Source organism: Salvia hispanica, chromosome 1, assembly GCF_029641045.1.
Source record: "Salvia hispanica isolate PSC_SH4W2 chromosome 1, Shi_PSC_v1, whole genome shotgun sequence".
NCBI lineage: Eukaryota > Viridiplantae > Streptophyta > Magnoliopsida > Lamiales > Lamiaceae > Salvia > Salvia hispanica.
Window position 1 is genome coordinate 65,637,413 of NC_142692.1, and position 19,612 is coordinate 65,657,024.

Sequence of the window (19,612 nt, forward strand, 5' to 3'; positions counted from 1 at the left end):
AGAATAAAATGCATAACTTCCACCTATAAGGGAAAGTTAGAGACCAGCCTTGAAGCTGAAGAGACGCAAGGAAGCAGGGCAACGACTTGAACAGAAAAACAAAAATATTTACCAGCAACAAACACATTATTTTTTTTCTCTGGATTTTGAATGATAGTAAATCATATAACAAATATACAAGACTTCGAGCGATGAAAATCATACACTGAACTCTTAACCCACAGGTTCCGGAATTACACTACAAGTGAAACTGGGAAGCATTTAAAAACTTCAATGTAGATTGTAGAAACTTGTCGTCTGCACTGTAGCAGGACTTGGCTATTTCCACCAACTTGGAGCATGCTTCTAATGTTTCATCAGACACCTAAACATGCATCAGAGAAAATAATATAAGCAATATACTATTAATCTACGACTTTAAAAGAAAATGGGGCAGCTGGATAATGGTGGAAATCCACACTAGACAGAAACACATGGGACACGAACATAATTTGTTTCCAATTTTTTGGAAAACCAAGATCGTAAGATGTTGTAATTTCTTATATAGTTGAATAAAATGCAATCAGATGTATCCGTTTACTAACCATAAAGGATGAAGCTACACAGTTACAACTTTCGAGAGCCAATTTTCCTCGCTCCTGCAAGTCGCAAGTCGGTATTCACGTTCATGATACATATCAGTACCAAGTGAACGTGCTCAAAAAACATAACAGAAATGCAGTAACTAAAGGAGGAACTGACACGAATCAGAATGAAATAGATGAAAAAAAGATATCCATAGAGACTCTGTTACCTTAGAAGACTCTTGCATCACACAATTTAGAATGCCCTGAAGAGCAATACGTGACAAAGACAGTAGTTCTTGATGATCAGAAGGGAATCCAACAAATAGTTGGTAGTTACAAATAACCTGGAGAGACAAAATGAAGATACAGTATGCATGTGAGAACCACGTCCAAGATATTATATTAATGAAGTCAAGGGAACTAATTAATTACAAATTCTCTCGGGCTTAAAGACAGTCCAGGACACACCTGATGGACCCAAAAATGTACCCCAAAAACACTTAAATAAACAACAATTTACAGAATTATTCTTAAGAAAAAACAGAGAATAACTTAATAGCACAGCTGATTCCTATTAATACATGGTGGATATAATCAATACTGCCTCATGGTGAACCATGCCGGTTATGAGCTTACGCGGACAAAATATCTTACTAGTGTTGAGATGAGAGGTGCCCGCACTTTAGGCCGGGACCCCAACATTGATATCATAGCCATGCCACAAACTTAATCATGATATGATTCACTTAACACAAAGTGGGACTTTGTTTGAGAGGACCCCCATGTATACAATCAAAGCCCCACAACTTTCAATAATATAAAAGAGCTCTTCTGGGAAAGCCTAAAACTAAATCTTGTAGCTGAGACCCAGGAACAACAAATGTTATATATGTGTAATCTGGGGTGTCTGCACTTTCAAGGTAAATCATGTGCATAGGGAGCCGGAGCTATAATTGGAGTAATAACCTAACAGGCTTACCTTTCCACTCACAGCATGGTACAGCAATTGATTCTGGGATTGTGCTGCAGACAAGAAAACAAATGCAGAGAATATCTTGGCCTTCATTCTCGGCAATATCCTAAAGTATAGCGACCATGTTACTACCAAGGTAAAACTTTAGAGTAAGAAAGTTCAACAAATAGGTGAACAGATCAGAAGAATCACCATGCTTGGGAGTTAAGGAGAGACAGCAAACGCTGGGGAATGTAGGTTACTTCTGGTTCAACACCACCTTCAGTGACAAAGTAGCATATCAGCGGAATTTGAAGGTCAAAAATTTAGAGCTAAGTTGAGCTCATTCAAGTAAAACTTACATCACTAACCCATAAGCAGTCATCAATCCAGAAAATCTGAAAAATGGTGCAAAATTACCTGGGACCATCACCAACAGGCCGCATAACTTACATATTAATGAAATGGCTTCATCGCCATCTTCCGCCATCTGCATAACTACATGCAACACACTGATTCAGTATCTAAATTTGTGGTAAAAAGCCATAAAACAAGTAAATAATTAGAATAGTTGCCATAACATAAACTATGATGGTTACTAATGACGAAAAGGTGAAAAGAGGCTAGAGCATAAATGACCAGGTAAGATAACTTTACACATTTCGATTTGGGGTTCTCTAAGATTATCAGATCATACATATTCCAATACATGCATTGACTTTCACCTTCACTACATGAAATACCATCGACGTTTGTTTTTGCTACCATTGAAAAATGACCTACTAAAATTTAAAAAATTCTAATTTTCTAGTCTACTACTGTTTTCTGAATAATGTTACTCTGAATGATTTTTCAGTCAAAATCTGCACCAAGTTACAAGTTTTTTTTCTGGTAGAGAAGTATATATCTAACCATTGACTGGATCAATCATTTCCAAGCAATTGACTGCTGCATTTAGAAGCCCATCCAGATGAGAAACAAATCCACCCAGCAACGCTACCTGATAAGCAGGAAGACTAGGAAGTGCAAGCATCTGGGTGCAATAACAAGAATGCTGATTATACAAAGCAGAAATTGTACCTCCGCTGTTTCAATATATAAGTTCAACTGCCTTAAGTTAGCCGGAATAGCAGGTATTGTTACTTCATTGAATGCCAGGCATGATTTGACAAAACTTATGCTACTGTTTCCATTTCTCATTGCTCTAATGGCTAAGTTGTTGCTGGAATGAACAAGATTCTCCTGCAAATTTAACATCAATTCATTACACTGGGATTCTCATGTCTATCAGCATGTGTTACATATGCAACAAAACAATGTCAGAAAGAATGTTAGACAATCCACACAGGAATCAACTCAAATTGATATCTAGTTATCAATGATGATCCCCACCCTCAAGTGGAAAACAAAACAAGAAAGAAAGAAGGTAGCAAATGAAACCAATCAGCAACATGCAACAGTAAGAGAAAACTAATATTGGAACAATTAGAGTTGAATCATACAATTAATATCTAACTCTATGACGCAAAAAATATACAAGACTCTTCAAGATATCTCCTGATCAGGAGGTATGGAACAAATAGGAGGAATGGGGTCAGTTTGTTCATGAATGGTTCAGTAGAAAAACCCTTTTGTTAATCCTTTATAAGTTTCAGCTGAGTTCATGCAGGAAGACGATGTAGTGTGTGAAGTACTGAAGTATCATCATTTAGTCAAAGAATGAGTTCAGCCACAGGTGAAAATGATAAGATTCCAGAAAACATTGATGTTCTTTTGATAGCACATTGCCATGGCAAAACAAACTTACAAAAGTAAATAGCCCTTCAGCCAGACAACCAAATCAGTGAAAGAATATTCAATGGTGTGACACACTACACAAAGAGATACAACAAAACAAAACAAAACAAAACGGGGTTAGAAACCTGGAGTTCATTAATGCTAGAAAATGCTCCACGACATTGGGCAAGGAACCTCAAATGGCTCTCCACTTCTATCCCATGGTCAACCTAACAGTTAGAGGCGCAGACATCTGGTAGTAAATTCTTGATAACGATACTAACAAATAAAACAACTTTACGAATATCAGGTTACCATATAAACAAAACGAGAAATCAGACGAGATGGATGTTGATACTCATCCTTTCTCATATTTGAGAAGTCTAAGCCATTGTATAATGCCTGAGCAACTTCAAGTAGCACCTCAATGATGATCGGGTCTTGAATTTGACCATTCCTGGGGAGGAGCTTATTAACCTCCGAATGGATATACAAGAAAGCAAAAATAAACAATAGTAGAGGGAGGAATGTAAAGTTGTCAAGATTGATATCTATTCAAATATTTGTTTTTTAACAAAAGTAATTAATAAACAATTCTAGGATCCAGTAGTCTGCCCATCAGTACGTGGACCATGATGCCCTCCAATAGATGTTTCTCGCTAAGCTATCATGTTTTCACTGAATCATAATCACCCATTTATTTTTTAGACTTAGACGAACAATATTTCTTTTAGTTTCTCCATCCTTTGCATTGAAAGAAATCCTCCAGACCAATTTAACGCTGTATGCAGCACATGACATGCAAAAATTCAATCTGAAATGATTGATGATAAACTTCATTGAAAGAAAAACCAGTCAATGCTACCTTCAAACCAAAGAGCTTGGCATCAAGTACTTTGGGTTTCAGTTAGTAACACCAAGGGGGCATTTATTTTTAGAATTAGCCTAGATAGATATAGTATAGGCTAATATATTGTTTACTAAGATGGATTGGAACTTAGGATATCCAAAGGACATGATAATTTCAATCATTTGAGCTGATTATCTTAATACATATCCCATTAAAAGGGTAGGATTGGAGAAAACATAGTAATGAGAAAAAAAAATACTCAATCATGTAAATTAGCAATCATAAAAAACAAATGCCCCCCAAATTGACATGAAACAAAAAGGCCAAATTTCAAGTAAAGGGACTAGATAGTACCTAGTTGCCATATTAAGAATGTGCATATTGATAGAGTTTCTCGTGCTCCCATGCATCATATCTAAGATGTCAATAAAATGGTTCTGCAGAGCATCGGATGTAATTGCAGTCAGTCAAAGTAGTTAATAAGAAGCCAATGTATACATGACCCTGTGCTCTAATGAAATTTGGGATTAAACTATGTCAAAAATATGGAAATTGAAGAACAGAAAGCAAGCTAAGTGACAGTAGTGAAGTAATTGCACATAGAAGAAAAAATAGTTTGAAGTATACCAATGCCAATATTTTCTTTATGTCACCAAAATGAGTAAGAATTTTCAAGAAAACTGATTGCAGTATAACCAACTCGTTTTCACCAATCCTCTCATCCCTCACACGCTCCAATATTCCATCCAGTATTACATTTAGGAGCTTGTCCTGCAAAAATGGGTCAGTTTAAGGGAGATTTTATGAATTCAGGCACTAATAAACCCACATGAAAATGAAGCCAATGAAGGAATCGAGTATCTTGAAATGTCAGAAATCTACAAAAAAACCAGCCATATTAGCTAAAAAATTAAGAAAAATGCTTGGGACACATACATATAGGTACTTAGTACCATATAATTACCATTATACTTGATGAAAATTAAAGATGTTTTGTACCCACCTTTCATTTTCATCAAAACCAAACTACCAACTAACAGTATTAAATATTACTTTGACTTGCCATTACTGACATGATTGACTACAAAAGGAAACCATACCGAAACGCAGCATCCAGCTTTTCTCATATGACGTCAACAAAACATGTTCACTTGCATACTTTTCAAGGCTTAGGGCTCTAGCAAACATCATGAACTTTCTATTTTAAATTATACTTGAGCCAGAACGTCTTCCAGTCCTTTACCAAAAGAATGTCCTTAGTGATCAGGCTATATGCTAATAATCAGCAACATGACTTAAACCAAAACAAATACAAGTATCAAGAGAAGAGAACACATAGTCACATACAACAAAAATAAAACATTATGAAGCTTTATATTACCAAATGGTTCTCCAAGATTATATCCAAATAAGCATCTGCAAGCATCAAGTATGCATGAAGATTTGCACAACAAGATAGAACCTGAAATGCAAGTATAGTTAAACAATAAGAGAGAAGCAAAACGTTTCTACTGACAAAAAAAAAACTAGAGAACATCTGAAACTAGAACACAGAGACAACATACAAGTTCTACACTGCTCCCTTTGTACTTGGTTGAAGTTGCATACAACTTTTAGTTTAAAATGAAGTGAGGCATTGTGTAAGAGACCAGTAGCTTCAGACTAAGAGTGATAATTTAAATAATAAATGTAGTATTAGAGATCAAACAATGATTGTCGGGATAGTAAAACCAGGAGAAGATTATTATATTGTCTAGAATAACTTTGGAGAAACAGAAACAAGCATCTCAGTCCAAGATAGATGCAATCTGTTTAACCAATGGGGAAATTAGGAAGAATGAAACAAAAAAACAAATGTTCTACAAATGTAATGAAATACCTGGATAAATTTATCGATCAATAATTGGACGTTACTCACTTGAGATACCAATTCACATAGCCTATGTCCAAGTAAATTGAAATTTAACGACTGCAGAGAAGAATAGATCTGTCAGAGAATAACTTTAAAATAACACCAAGGCATTACTAGTGCAGGAACCCCACTGTATGTGAATGTGAAGGCATGTACCTGATCAAAAGACCTATCATCAGTGATCTCTATAAGTTGTAGCAACTCCACGGCATTAGAACAAATATATTCAACTGGAAGTTCCTTTAGTATATGATGAAGGACGACCGATATGCATGAATGATTTTTAGACAAGATTGACAGATTGCTCGACAATCCAAGTGCAAGAAGCATTTTACTAATTTCCATCTGCAAGAAAATATTCATAGTCCATAAGGCAAAGTATGTCTATGGTCATCCTCATCCATGGAAGAGAAAACATTTCAATAAATATTACACTAGGCTCATTTGATTGGCAACGAACCTTGCTTGGGAATGTATTCTAATTCATATTAGTATATAGTGTTTGGTTCAATTCTAATACATTATGCCAGTCAAAAGATTTCCATAAACAAGAAAAGTTGTGCAACTTTCCAGAACTCTTATTCCCTAGCTCAAGGTAGGTATTCTGATTGTTTTATTTCACAGAATCTTGTATTAGAACATCAATTTTTGGATTTTCATCAACTATGAACTATCGGAGTGCTTTTTCAAACTGGAGTATTTTTTTTATTTAGATTAGATGAAGATTTTTACAAATTTATGAAGAGGAGTACACAACCAAGCATTACCATGTCTAACCTAACCATCACAATAGACCAACAAAGGAGCAAAATCAGAGAAAAATCTGGACTGACCTTTTTTAGATCCTTGAATAAACATTTTATGATATACTCTATAGCAGGTTCAACCAGAGTAAGCAGTAATTGACTATTTCCAGAAAGATTCCCATTCACGGTTTCTCTTGCTGGTGTGAGGCGAACGAGTACCAGTTTCAGGTCATTTATGCACGCGATAAGAAAACCTGTCTCAAGATGCAGAATCCCTTGCTATAAGGGGCGCACAGAATTTGATAGAAACAATGGAACATAAACCAACTACAAGGATAAAGATCAAATCTACATGAATATTAGAACTTGAAAAAATATCATGTCTTACAATATTCAGGCACTGCATTTGTCAGTGTGTATAATGCATCGAGAGTGTTTTTAAACCATACATTTGATGGTCTAAGTCTTGTTCAAAATTTTATTGAAATGAGGAAAAGCTAAAAATGGATCTACTACATATTATGTGGATTAGTACTAAACCACTTCCACTTTTAATTTACTGCATATAGCATTCTCAAAATCATCTGTCATAAAGAAAAGGTAGAGATGAACTTTATCAAGGATAACACAGAGAACGTAGCTTAGTAGAATATAGTCTAAGCACATAACGTAGAAGTGGCAGCTGGTAACTATCATAGTCGTCGAATGAGTACATTTAGCATTATATAAAAAGTTGTAATAAAGATCAGGAATCAGCACCTGTATCATGTTGGGATAATCTTTGAGAGCATTGAGCCAGGTATAGGCGACAATAAGCCGATGCCAGAGGATCAGCAATGCCCCTCGTCATCTCCACCAAGCGTTTAAGGATATTCTCAGGGTGGTCATGAAGGAAGCGCCAACAAGGCAGCAATGCAAGTTCTAAATAGCTTAAACAATCAAAGAACAACTATCAAGCTAGGAAAATAGTGAACCACAACAAAAAACTTAATACTAAATAGACAAGAGATTAAGCACAACAGCTCTTGAGATTATCCATGAAAGCTTCATCAAGGAGTTCCGCACAACCTTGAATGGAGTTTAGTTTTAAACTTTTAATTCAGACCATAAATACTCTAACTAGGGTCAGTCCCTTGTGTCATTGTGTGATCATGAAATTTGCCAAACCTTTACTGTTACTTTATCAATAAAGAACGAAAGGTTCCTAATAAGTTGAATACATCATAGTTAGAGTCATTAGACTATAATGGATAGTAAATGGGGTATTAAAGCACCTCTGCAGAAGTATCGTTAGGATAATAATAACAGCTTTTGTCACCAGTTAGTCTAGTCAAATTGAATATCAATAAGGTTGCAGTATTAAGCTAAAAAGTGTAGCAGAATAAAATCATGATAGCAATCCCAAATATGAGTCTGCCGCCATAAGACAAAGATACTGACAGAAGCATAGCAAGCCATAAAGCCAGATATTGAGAAAAAATAGAATGAATATATTACTAATTAAGATAAATTAAGATCACTTGGTATCTCGCTTGCTACACTTCTGCTCCAATATTTCCTTATGGTGGTGGACCAGAATCTGTCGGTTTCTATCGAGGTATGTGTTTTTTGATCGACAAGAAAATCATTCTCAATATCTGTAAGCTAAAAAAGCTGTTAAGTGATGCACTTCATGATGTAGTGATGTTAAACTAAAAGTCTCCCAACAGAATTTTATTTAATTAACATTGATATACTGCAGTCAAAGTGACAGAATCATCTTGATGATACTGTATGCCTGAAACAATGAGAGAAGTAGAAGATTCACATGCGAGGAAGCAGCTCCCGAATAGATCCAACTTTGCTGAACCAGTTATTGCAGGTCTCTTTGGCATCAAAGCATATATCACCAGCATTGAAGTTTTCTGTAAATAAGATAAGGTATATTTGATTTGCAGCTTTACAAACTTTCTAGCTGTTTACAAATAATATATGTAAGGGCATGATAGTGAAAAGATTTGGATCAGCATTAATGTTCCATTGTATAACTATTCCTTAGCATCATCCAGCATAAAAACATCTTTCAGTAATCATAAGCATTTGATTGTCAATTGCATAGCTATTCCTTAGCACTATCCAGCATAAAAACACCTTTCAGTAATCATAAACATTTGATTAGTTATAGACCATCACCAGGTAATACAAATTGACTTCAATTATAGTCAATGCATTTTAGTATCATACCGAAATTTGGAATGATCGTGACATACTGATAACATTTAAAATGTTGATCATTTAATATTGATTTTACCCTCCGGGAGACCTAGTAAAATTAAATCTGCAGTAGGCAGTGAGTCTGAGCATACATATTTCACAAGATCTTGGTAAAAAGAAACATGTACAGAGGCAGAAGTTGGGGGGGGGGGGGGGGGGGGGAGATAAAGTAAGCGCATCATAATATCAATACCAAACGAAAGAGAAATATTCTTGTGACAGAGTCACAGAGCACCCACCTTCAGTGATCTCTGCTTTTTCCTTGATGCGGTTCCACACAAGATCACCAAGCATGTCCATTATATCAGTTGCTAAAACGAAAAGAGTTGGATAAATCTGGATGGCAGATGAGTCCATTAGAGACCTCACAGCCTGAAAATAACATTTTGCTGTCAAAGGCACTCAGTTTGAAGACTGGGGGACATGGGGGAAAAAAAAGATTGCAGATCCCCCAATAAGGTTCACGATGATATGCATTGGAGCACAAAAGATGAAATCATCTTTCATATAAACACCCTGATCCTTGAACACACTGGAGGACTGAGAGAAAAACAAAGAAACAGGGAAAGAATGCATGCACATGTACATAAACACACCATCATATATCATTATACATATGCATGAATAACTGTGTATCGTTGTTAGGGTCTTCAAAATCAGGCAACATTAGAAGAAGCCTAACAATAACAATGTTACATCTTCACAAAGGGAACTGGGACACTCGCCTTTATTGACAGCCTTAACGATGTTACACGATCACCAGCACACCAATACTGATTAATTTCATCTTTCAGTCCATGCAACTTTGATAAATGCTCCTGTTGACTGATTACTTTAACATCTTCATCATCGAAATTTTTGTCATCATCCAACCCTCCTGAATGCAAATCTCTTGCTGATTTCTCAATTGCTGCCAATATCTACATAGTATTATATACAAGCTGTAAATCAAAAGGGAAGCAGAAAAAAGGTCGATGATCATCAGATATAAACTACCTTTGCTACCCTTTGCGTGCACACCAGATGCCTGCTGGGGACAAGATTAAGTAGCTTGTTAAATATGCCACTTCAAAACATAGATACAATAATGGTATAGTTGACTAAGATTTCAAAACATCCCCGAAAAAACGAATTTCTACGTTGTTTTAGTAATAGAAATACCTACCACTGACATTGGTGATGTTTTAGACACGGGAAAGCGCTGCATCAACATTTTCTTATAAGAGATCCATCCCTTCGTCGTTTTCAGTTGAGAAGGCGCTGTTGCCTCAGTACTAACATCTTCACGGTGTACGTCACTAGAAGAAACTGCCACCAATCCATCACTAACTCTAAGCGGATCACAGAAATCATCCTTTTCACTTTCACATTCTTCCACCTGCAACTCAATTGTATCAAACATCATCATCGTATGAACTAGGGGTAAACGTAGGAACAGAGCTAAAGGAAAAATGCACACGCTATGCAATCGATTCCAAAACATACAAATCAATGCTACTGAAGCCACAATTGAATTAATAATTTATATCACAAATTCATATAATATCGACTTGTGGTTGACCTGGAGAGGTGAAGAAGAAGCGGACAGAGGGTGAGTATCAGCACGCGCTCTCTGGAGCGAGTGGACCAGCTCCTCGGCTCTGTAGTCCCGGCGCCTGAATTCAAGCCCCATCAAGAACGATAGGAGAAACTACAACTCGAGGCTCTCCGTTTCGATCAATTGTGGCGGCTTTCCGCCATCGCCAGCTTGTCGTCGGAATCAGAACAAATTATTGCGAGGAATAGCAGCGATTGCGACTACGATATCAAAGCGTTTACTGTGTTTTACTTCCAGAAGGACCAGAACTGTTGTGACTGGAGAGAGACGAGTGTTTCTGTGAGGGGCTTGTTTGTTATTTTCAGAACATAAAATTTTAACTGTTTTTATGAAAATGAAAAATGATCAAATACATTTTTAATGTTATTAAAAAATACGTAGCAACTAGCAAGTGTGAAATGGATTGACCCAAATAATTAAAAAAAATAATTTGTTATTTTAAAATTATCAGATAAAAAGAGAATCTCAAATACAAGTATTTTTTATTTTCTTGATACTTGTGATGATATCATTTTGAGCTCTGGAATCTAAAAGGTATAAAGTGTTTTTCGAATTAATTGGATTTTTATAATACAAAGATAAAAATGGGAAAATGACCATAAATGATAGATTTATTTTACCGTTAGGTCCGTACAATGATATACCACACCAATGCCATTAGTTTCGTAAAGTAAGGAAACATTTGAACAAGCATTGCAACATGTTCATGATAGGTATAAAAAGTCTCTTTTAGTTGTGAATATATCTTGGGCTCTTGGCTATGAAATTTACTTCTGCAAATAGCCGACTGCATCACCAACTATGATAAACCCACCAACGATGACTTGTTCCACGACCAGTCTACTATGCAGTAGAGTTAAACTTGTTTCCTTTAAGACATTACATACTATCATAAACGAATAAGCAAAACACGACAAAATATTCCATTCTCAACAGATAAAAATGGTTAAAGTTTAATATACACATTTACTTAATTCATTTTGCATATATACACTAACAGAGACGAGCCACAATCCAAAGCAAACAGAGCTCACTTCTAGGCAATAACCTCACGTATACAAAGATAGAACTGAAACTTTTACTTGGTATAGAGCTAGCTAGCAGAAGCTTGGCCTATCACAACGATTAGCAAGTTGTAGGATCCGAGCATCTAACCACTGCTCGTCTCATCTGCGTGGGAAGCTGCATAATCATTGCCCCACGACTGTATAGTCTAAAGGTGGAAGAAAGTATTGTATCAAAGATGAATGAAGGAGAGAAGTTCATCTTGTGTAATTATATATGAATCAATGGTGGATTTCCATAAGATCTGCAGGGGTTATCTTTCCGCAGTTTCTTGCATCTAGGCGTTCAAACTGTTTGCATATCTGCAAAATGTCTTTCTCTGATACCTTTCCCATCTCCTTGAGCTTGTAAACTACAAATTCGGATTTACTGCAACAAAACATGTGAAATAAGCAAGGAAGACAACTTAGTTAGTTACCTTCCAAATTTATTCAGTTTTAGGAAGGTGAAATGCAAGCTTCATTAGACAGATTGTACGTACTACAAGAATACGTCGTGTTATAATAAACGAGTGTACGTGCGTATTAAGGGTAAGCAAACGAGCAAGTCTACTCGTGACTACAAGAATAGCCATGCACCATTGGTTTATGGCCATCTACAAATGTTTGAGTGAACTTTCAATGGCTACAAGAAGTTTTCGCGAATAAACAGTAACATGAAGTCGATTCAACAATCAAACGTACGCAGTTGAGACTTGAGAACTAGCTTCAACTTGATACTTTAAAAAACATTGTACTGTGATTTTGACAGAATGTGTGATAAAAAAACAACATAACTATTGCTTAAAGTATCAGAATATCACACAAACTTGCTTACACACTAAACAAATATTTCAAAAGAAGAAACCTATTACCTATATATCTTCTCTAGGAAATTGACATTCTAAAGCACTATCCACAAAACTGTATCAAGCTACAATCATCAAGGCATCAATCATAGGTAATTCAAATGCCAAAAAATAAACATTTAGCTATAATATAACTTCATTAGCACGAGCAAAGAGAAGCACTCACGACACAAAGCCTTTGTTATCAATATCTGCATCAAGAAACTGCGCGAAAGTCATATCCTGCCCGAGCACCCACTGAGCCATCCTCCTGTGCTGCCTCTCAACTCTCAGCTCAGTCAAGCAGAGGAAGGCTCTAGCAACAGCAAGAGTCGACACGAGCAACCAAACTGAGGCAAAAAGCCTCCGGGGCAAAGACTTAAACGCCTTATCCCCGAATCCAACAGTGGTAACAGACATAACAGACAGATAGAATGAATCCAACAAATCAAGCCTCTCTACAAAATGCATCACAACAACCCCTACTCCAATGCAAAGAGCCACAACGCCTAACGCCAACGCCACCTTCATCCGTATCCTCACATCGATGATGTAAGAGGTAGGATCATGAACACCCCCTCTCCTGATAGTCTTATCAAGCATGTAGCTAACCATCCCACTTAGCAAAATATTGATGAACCCGAATCCCATAAGCATGAAAGCGACGGAAAACAGCTTGGTCACAGCGCTATCAGGAGTTATATCACTATAACCAATTGTGCACATAGTCAAAATGCAGAAATACAAAGCATCTACAACGGGGTGAGTTCGAGTGGTCGTGAAGGAGTCCATATTCAAAGAGCATATAACCACACCAAAGCTCAAGTAAATGATCAAGCAAATCACTCCCTGCTTTATGATTGAGGGTGTGGCAAACTGCGGCGGAGGCTTCGGATGCGAGCAATGGTGAATTTCATTGATTGTGGACATAGCTGGTGCTGTTTTGGAGCGGCGAAGGTTGGTCGATGAGGTGATGGGCGGCGGCGAAATGCAGATTTCATTGTTTTCCGGCGGAGGGAGAGAGCTACCGGAGAGGAACGGCTCGTCCATGCAGTTGAGAATTCGGCTTCAGTTGAGAATCTGTGTGTTGGAAGGGACAATCATAAGACTCATTTTGGTCAATTCTATAACTTTAGTGAAGAGACTTATAATTTCGTTTGCAATTGTCCAGTAACCAATATCATTAAAATTTTGATGAAAACGTATGACATACCAAAACGTGGAATCGTGACCTTTTCAATTTCATTACGAAGGCATTTATGTCACATTCGCACAGTCAATATGATCAACATAATATTACGACATAGTTTACCTAAAATCATGAACTATTGCAAGTAATAAGCCACGTTGATTAACTTTTTTAATCATCTATGTAATTATTCTCTTCTTCTATTCTCAATCCAAAGTATTATAATCAAGGTCCGCAAGGTATAGTAATTGAAGAACTGAATCGAATTATTTCAAATTTAGTTTAGATTTTAAAAAAAATCGATTTGGATTTCTTTTTGTTCAAATGTCAGTTTTTCGGTTTCATTTGGTTTTTTAATATAAAAATATCACTATAATGTTTAAATACACATTTATCGATGAAAATAGCCTAATTTGTAAATAACAAAGATTTTATCCATAATTGATAAATATAAGAGAAAAATGGATAAAGTTTGATGAGAACTTTTTCATAAATAATGGAACTAATTTTGATGAATGTACCAATACAGAAAAATGAACTATTTTATTGAACAAATAAAATATGTAGTACAAAAATGTTTTACTTGAATAATACTACTCCTTTCGTCCCACAATAATTGTCACCCTTTTCCATTTTGGTTCATCCCACAATAATTGTCACACTTCATTTTTACCATAAATAGTAAATAGGTCTCACATTCCACTAACCCATTTCACTCACATTTTATTTTAAAATCAATATAAAAAAGTGGGTTGCACATTCCACTAACTTTTTCAACCAACTGTTCTTTACGTTTCTTAAAATTTGTGTTCACAATAAGAGTGACAATTATTATTGTGACATCCCTAACCCGAAACTTGCATTATTTTGCATATTATATTATCATTTATATTACAGAGATATTAAGTGTGTCATAGATAATATATTTTTTTTTATAATCGACTCGGTATAGTCGAATATATAGATAGTTTTGATTCTCGAAAATTTTAAATATAAATGTTTACATACTATATAATTAAATTAGTACATATATGCCATAATTATTTAAATGCATGTGCATATGTACTAACGTGGATGAGTGCATGGTATTATGGGAGTATTTTTGTGCATTAATATATACATATGTACGTTCTTATATATAGGAACAAAATTGAGTATTGACTAATCTCCTAATTACTAACTCTATTTATATAATTGCATTTTAAATATTGAATGAATTATTGTAAACTTATCTTCACTTCACAATTAGATATGTTTTAGGTGACACACAGCACCTTGAGTACTTTTAAGACTGCCACTTGGAATAAAAACATTCCAATTTATTTGTTTAAGTCGACTAGTGCAACGTGAATATTTATATACAATTATACGTCTTTATACAAAAAAACAAATTCTTAGAAAAAGAGATATTAGAACAGGTAGAAGAGGTCAGCGGAAAAAAAAGGAGTAAGGAAATATTTGGGAAAATAGGATCGAGGGTTTTAAATCTTAACTTGGATTCAGGGTTTAATAAGTTTTCCTATTATAACCAGATCTGTATAAATCACATTTTATGAGGTGAATATTTGATTATATGAGGTGACTCCGATATAATTATGTGTTATTTAATATAGATGGTGGAATATGGTATGGATATGTGATTGATGCAATGGATATATTTTATACTCCCTCCGTTCCGCTTTAGCAGTCCCATTAACTTTTCTGGCCTCTATTTGTAAAAATAATAAAAAAATAGTTAAAGTGGAGAAATGGTAAAGTAAGAGAGACAATAATGTAGATAAGACTCTTCTCTATATTATTCTCTCTCTTAATTTACAATTTCTCCTTTTTAACTATTTTTTATCATTTTTACAAAAAGAAAGCAGAAAAGTCAATGGGACTGCTAAAGCGGGACGGAGGGAGTATATTGTAAATGAATTATATGATAGAAATATGTAGTTGATGCAATTTATATGTTTGGACATGGTTTTGGAATTATTTGAATCATTGGATTAAAGAGGAACTGTGACAGTCATGCCTTGGGTCTGATATCAATGACAATGGACCTACGGGTCATATACAATGGCAATGGACCTATGTGTCATATATACAATGACAATGGACCTTCCGGTCATATATATATGTACAATGACAATGGGACCTTCGGGTCAGATACAATGGAATCCCTGGCTGTTAGGTTTGGTATACTAAAAAGCAAGTTTCGCTCAAATAGAATCTTGCTTGTATACGTAAAACTCTATAATTCACTTCTAACCCGATTCAGTATTATTCGAGCAGTTTCGCACGAATAGAATCAGTATATTATTACATTGTGTTTGCTTGTGCATTTATAAGATGTTTTATAAACATTCAAATGTATAAAAAGCAAACAAAGTCTAAGTCTTTTGCTTAGTAGACTGGTTGTAGGCATCGTCCACTTTAAGGTAACACAGTCGGTTCTATGCAATGCTTTGCAAAAGAAAAAGAAGAATTTCACAACCCAGATAGGCTTAGACTACCTATCGTGAAAGGTTGCGATGTCAATCCCATTATTTATAAGCCTTACTGAAATAAAATGACACTGGTGTGGTATAGCACTGAATGGATCTAATAGCAAGACGTGTCTTTATACTATCTACTGAAAAACTAGGTCTTGATAAATAACTATTTCTTAATCTACATACGTTAGCATTGAGCATACGGTATTGATTATGCACTACTTTTACTTATCAAATGGTGCGGGTCTTTCGCAACCCAATAATCATGATATATTGGGTAGTGGTGATTAATATCTAGCGGTGCTAGGATTGCTATTATGTTGAAACGTGCGCGAGGTGAGTCTCTTTGATAATGTACTCAAGAGGAGCTCGAACAAGGTTTTATTATTCGGGAAACTGACCAGTTGGAGTTTTATTACTCTATGAATAATAATTAAGTGTTTCTTGCTAAGTCCACTCTTGGAATTAATAAGATATTAATTAATTAAGTCCATAGCAGACATTAATTAATTAATGGACATTTATATCTTAAGCGCGAGAAATAAATAATAAACAAAGTGGAAACCCGGATTACTTGTAACTTCGGATTTGGATGGGGAGTGCAATATTACTTCTGTAGTGGCTGCTCGTAATATTCCAATATAAGCTTGTATTAAATTGTGGGTTCAATTTAATTAGTAAAAAGATAATTGGGGGAGCCCATATCCAAAACTTTCCATAGATCCCTGACTGAGCCCAATATGAACTTAATATAAATAGGAGAATAAATAAGAGACAGAATCACAAATATTATTAGATGAAATTTTCGTTCCCCTCTCTAATTAGTAGAGGAGCTCGAAAATTCTTCAGCTCTCCTCCGTGAGGAATTTCTATCTTCTTTTTATTCGAGTCCTAGTATTTTGATAAGATCAGCCCACCCTTATATCGAGATACGGTTCGGGAATCAGTCAGAAGATCTGTGGTCTAGTATTGAAGATCATCACGTGGAGAAGGCGCAAGCAATCGTCGATTCTTTGGAGAATCAAATCGGTAACTCTAAACCGTAGGATTCATGTTTTAGGATTTACTTTTTTTGAGCATGAATTATTTGCGTTCTAGCATGCAATTATCTGTTTAACATGTGAATTGATTAATCCCATAATCGGTCAAATAGATCTTTATCTGATTTATTTGTTTTGTACAAGTCTTCCGCTGTGCAAGGGGCACCAAACCCCAGCACTGGCAGATGTCAGGCTTGATTTGTCACAGAATAATAAACTGAATAGTGTGGCATATGCATATGTACATGAAATTGTTTCTAATATTTGTTGGTTATTGTTATATATATATTGGTCAAAGAATATATTGATATCTGGGATGCGAAATTAAAGGTAAGGTTTATATACACTGAGTAGTGGCTCATATAAACCACTAATATTTTTCAGGAATAAGATATTAGTATACCTTTTGGGTTGACGTGAGTCATTGGAACTCCACATGTTATCAGGATCGGCGGCTGACGCATTGTGGCAACCTTCTCGTCCGCATTATTTTTGCATGTAGATAAAAGTATTAGTATATAGAGTGGTGAGATGGTCTCACTACTGATCAGAATGTTCTGAAATATGTACTTGATGAATGTTGGTTTTTGAAATTATATAATACGTGGATTGCTTATTTTAAAATTTGAATTTATTTACTATAAGTAGTCACGACAGATAGGGTTGGGTGTGACAATTATGGGACAAGGAGAATATATTGTTTAAATATATGTAATCTACGATATATACTCTACTGTCTCCACGAATAGTGATATGGGGCAGACATTACTTAAATGCATAACTAGGAAAAAAATGAATTTAGTTCACTATAAGATCGATTTAGTTCACTATAAAGATCTTTTAATTCACAACCCGAATTTAAAAACACGGAATTAATCAAAACATCATTACAGTGAACTATATATTTTACGGAGTAAATACTTCACTATAAATTATACTCTAGTAAACTAAAATTATTAACTAAATTTGTGTCATGTAGTTATGTATTTAATATCAGTTATACTTCGATAATCTCCTTATACTCCATTAGTTAAAAATTAAACTTTTGAATTTTCAATTTAGACAATTCCTGATAAAATTAATAATTAATTAAATTAAATAGTATTAAATTAATCAATAGATTATCATTAATTTAATTATTTTAGTAGTATAAATTTGACATTGAACATAAGTTTCAAAATGTCGTCTGAAGGCGCATCGCCTCCATCTTCAACTCGAGAGAATTCGGAATAAGGGATTGATTTCGCTGACTTCTCGAAATTTAGGATTAAATTCGCTGACCTTTCGTAATTTGGGATCGTGGCATGCGTATTCTTTAAAACAAGAGATTTCTGATTTTTTCTCCTTTTTCTCTTCTTTTTTAATATTATCCCCCTCCCTCCATTTATCAATTTCCTAAATCACCCCTCAAATATTTTACCTAAATTCTATAAAATTTGTCGTCTCTACAAAATGTGAACAATTGCCTAAATTTGCCTAAATTTGCCGTCTCTACAATATGTATACAAAATTTGTCGTCTCTATAAAATGTGTACAAAATTTGCCATGCTCTACAAAATATTTTACGTGAACTTTAGTCTTTTAAATAATAATTTTGTTCAAGACAATTATCAATTACCATAGCAATCCATAAACATGTATTTATCATATACCATCCAGAAACATCATGTATTTACTTATGAGGATTCTTTTTAAAAAAATCCGAAAAAGTAACCATTAAAACTCCTCCTCTGTGATTACTTCCACAAAACAAACAAATATGTATGTATGTATGTATATTACATATACAGACACATATGTATATGTATTTTTGATTCCTTACAGATTCACGCTGCTTTGAGTTGGAGAGACGGAAGAGGAGGGTGGAGGCGCTGTGAAGGAGGGTGGAGAAGAGAAGCGCTTGGAACAGAAAAAAGGCGGGTGTTTGAAAAAAACGGCGCTGATATTCTAAAATATAGGTATAATATTTGAGGGCTGATTTTGTAGAATTTAGGTAAAATATTTGAGGAGTGATTTAGTCAATTGATAAATGGAGGGAGGGAGATAATATTAAAAAAGAATAGAAAATTGGGAAAAAATCAGAAATCCCTTGTTCTAAAAAATACGCATGCCACGATCCCAAATTACGAAAGGTCAGCGAATTTAATCCTAAATTTCGAGAGGTCAGTGAAATCAATCCTTTATTACGAATTCTCTCCTTCAACTCGAACTCTCTTCCACTAATATAGTACTCTGTGATTGTGAATTTTACCATATGAATAAAGTTAGAATGAGCTTTTTACGTTTGCAGTGAATTTGGAGAGATCTTTTGACCCCCCTTGAGCTACAATCACTAAAAATGGCATAATTACGAATAAATTGAG

At 35.1% G+C, this 19,612-nt stretch overlaps 1 protein-coding gene and 1 pseudogene across 5 annotated transcripts; both read right to left on the minus strand.

Moving 5' to 3' along the window:
* Positions 1-86: 86 nt before the first annotated feature.
* Positions 87-10,950, minus strand: LOC125221659 (uncharacterized). 5 transcript variants are annotated; one of them, XM_048123849.2, is made up of 23 exons: positions 10,617-10,950; positions 10,221-10,433; positions 10,052-10,082; positions 9,781-9,965; positions 9,295-9,427; positions 8,610-8,706; positions 7,562-7,731; positions 6,890-7,056; positions 6,213-6,401; positions 6,024-6,113; positions 5,526-5,606; positions 4,772-4,915; positions 4,499-4,581; positions 3,610-3,751; positions 3,441-3,524; positions 2,599-2,760; positions 2,431-2,518; positions 1,939-2,016; positions 1,732-1,798; positions 1,546-1,645; positions 794-910; positions 585-638; positions 87-364 (listed from the first exon to the last, which is right to left on the minus strand). In XM_048123849.2, exons 1-23 carry the CDS (start codon positions 10,725-10,727, stop codon positions 239-241), a joined length of 2,712 nt encoding a protein of 903 aa, XP_047979806.1. In that variant the 5' UTR covers positions 10,728-10,950; the 3' UTR covers positions 87-238. The 5 variants fall into 5 exon arrangements, with proteins under 5 accessions (XP_047979806.1, XP_088926354.1, XP_047979803.1 ...); XM_089070228.1 differs by having other exon boundaries at positions 585-653; XM_048123846.2 differs by having other exon boundaries at positions 10,052-10,085.
* A 988-nt stretch (positions 10,951-11,938) lies between these two features.
* Positions 11,939-13,638, minus strand: LOC125218077 (two-pore potassium channel 3 pseudogene; annotated as a pseudogene).
* Positions 13,639-19,612: the final 5,974 nt, after the last annotated feature.

Coding starts and splice junctions, on each gene's coding strand:
- LOC125221659 (XM_089070224.1), bottom strand. CDS start 10,727: ATGGGGCTTGAATTCAGGCGCCGGGACTACAGAGCCGAGGAGCTGGTC. Junction 4,916..5,525: donor TAATCTTGGAGAACCATTTG/GTAATATAAAGC, acceptor CCATTTTTGCAG/GACAAGCTCCTAAATGTAAT. Junction 1,799..1,938: donor CCTGTTGGTGATGGTCCCAG/GTAATTTTGCAC, acceptor TTGTCACTGAAG/GTGGTGTTGAACCAGAAGTA.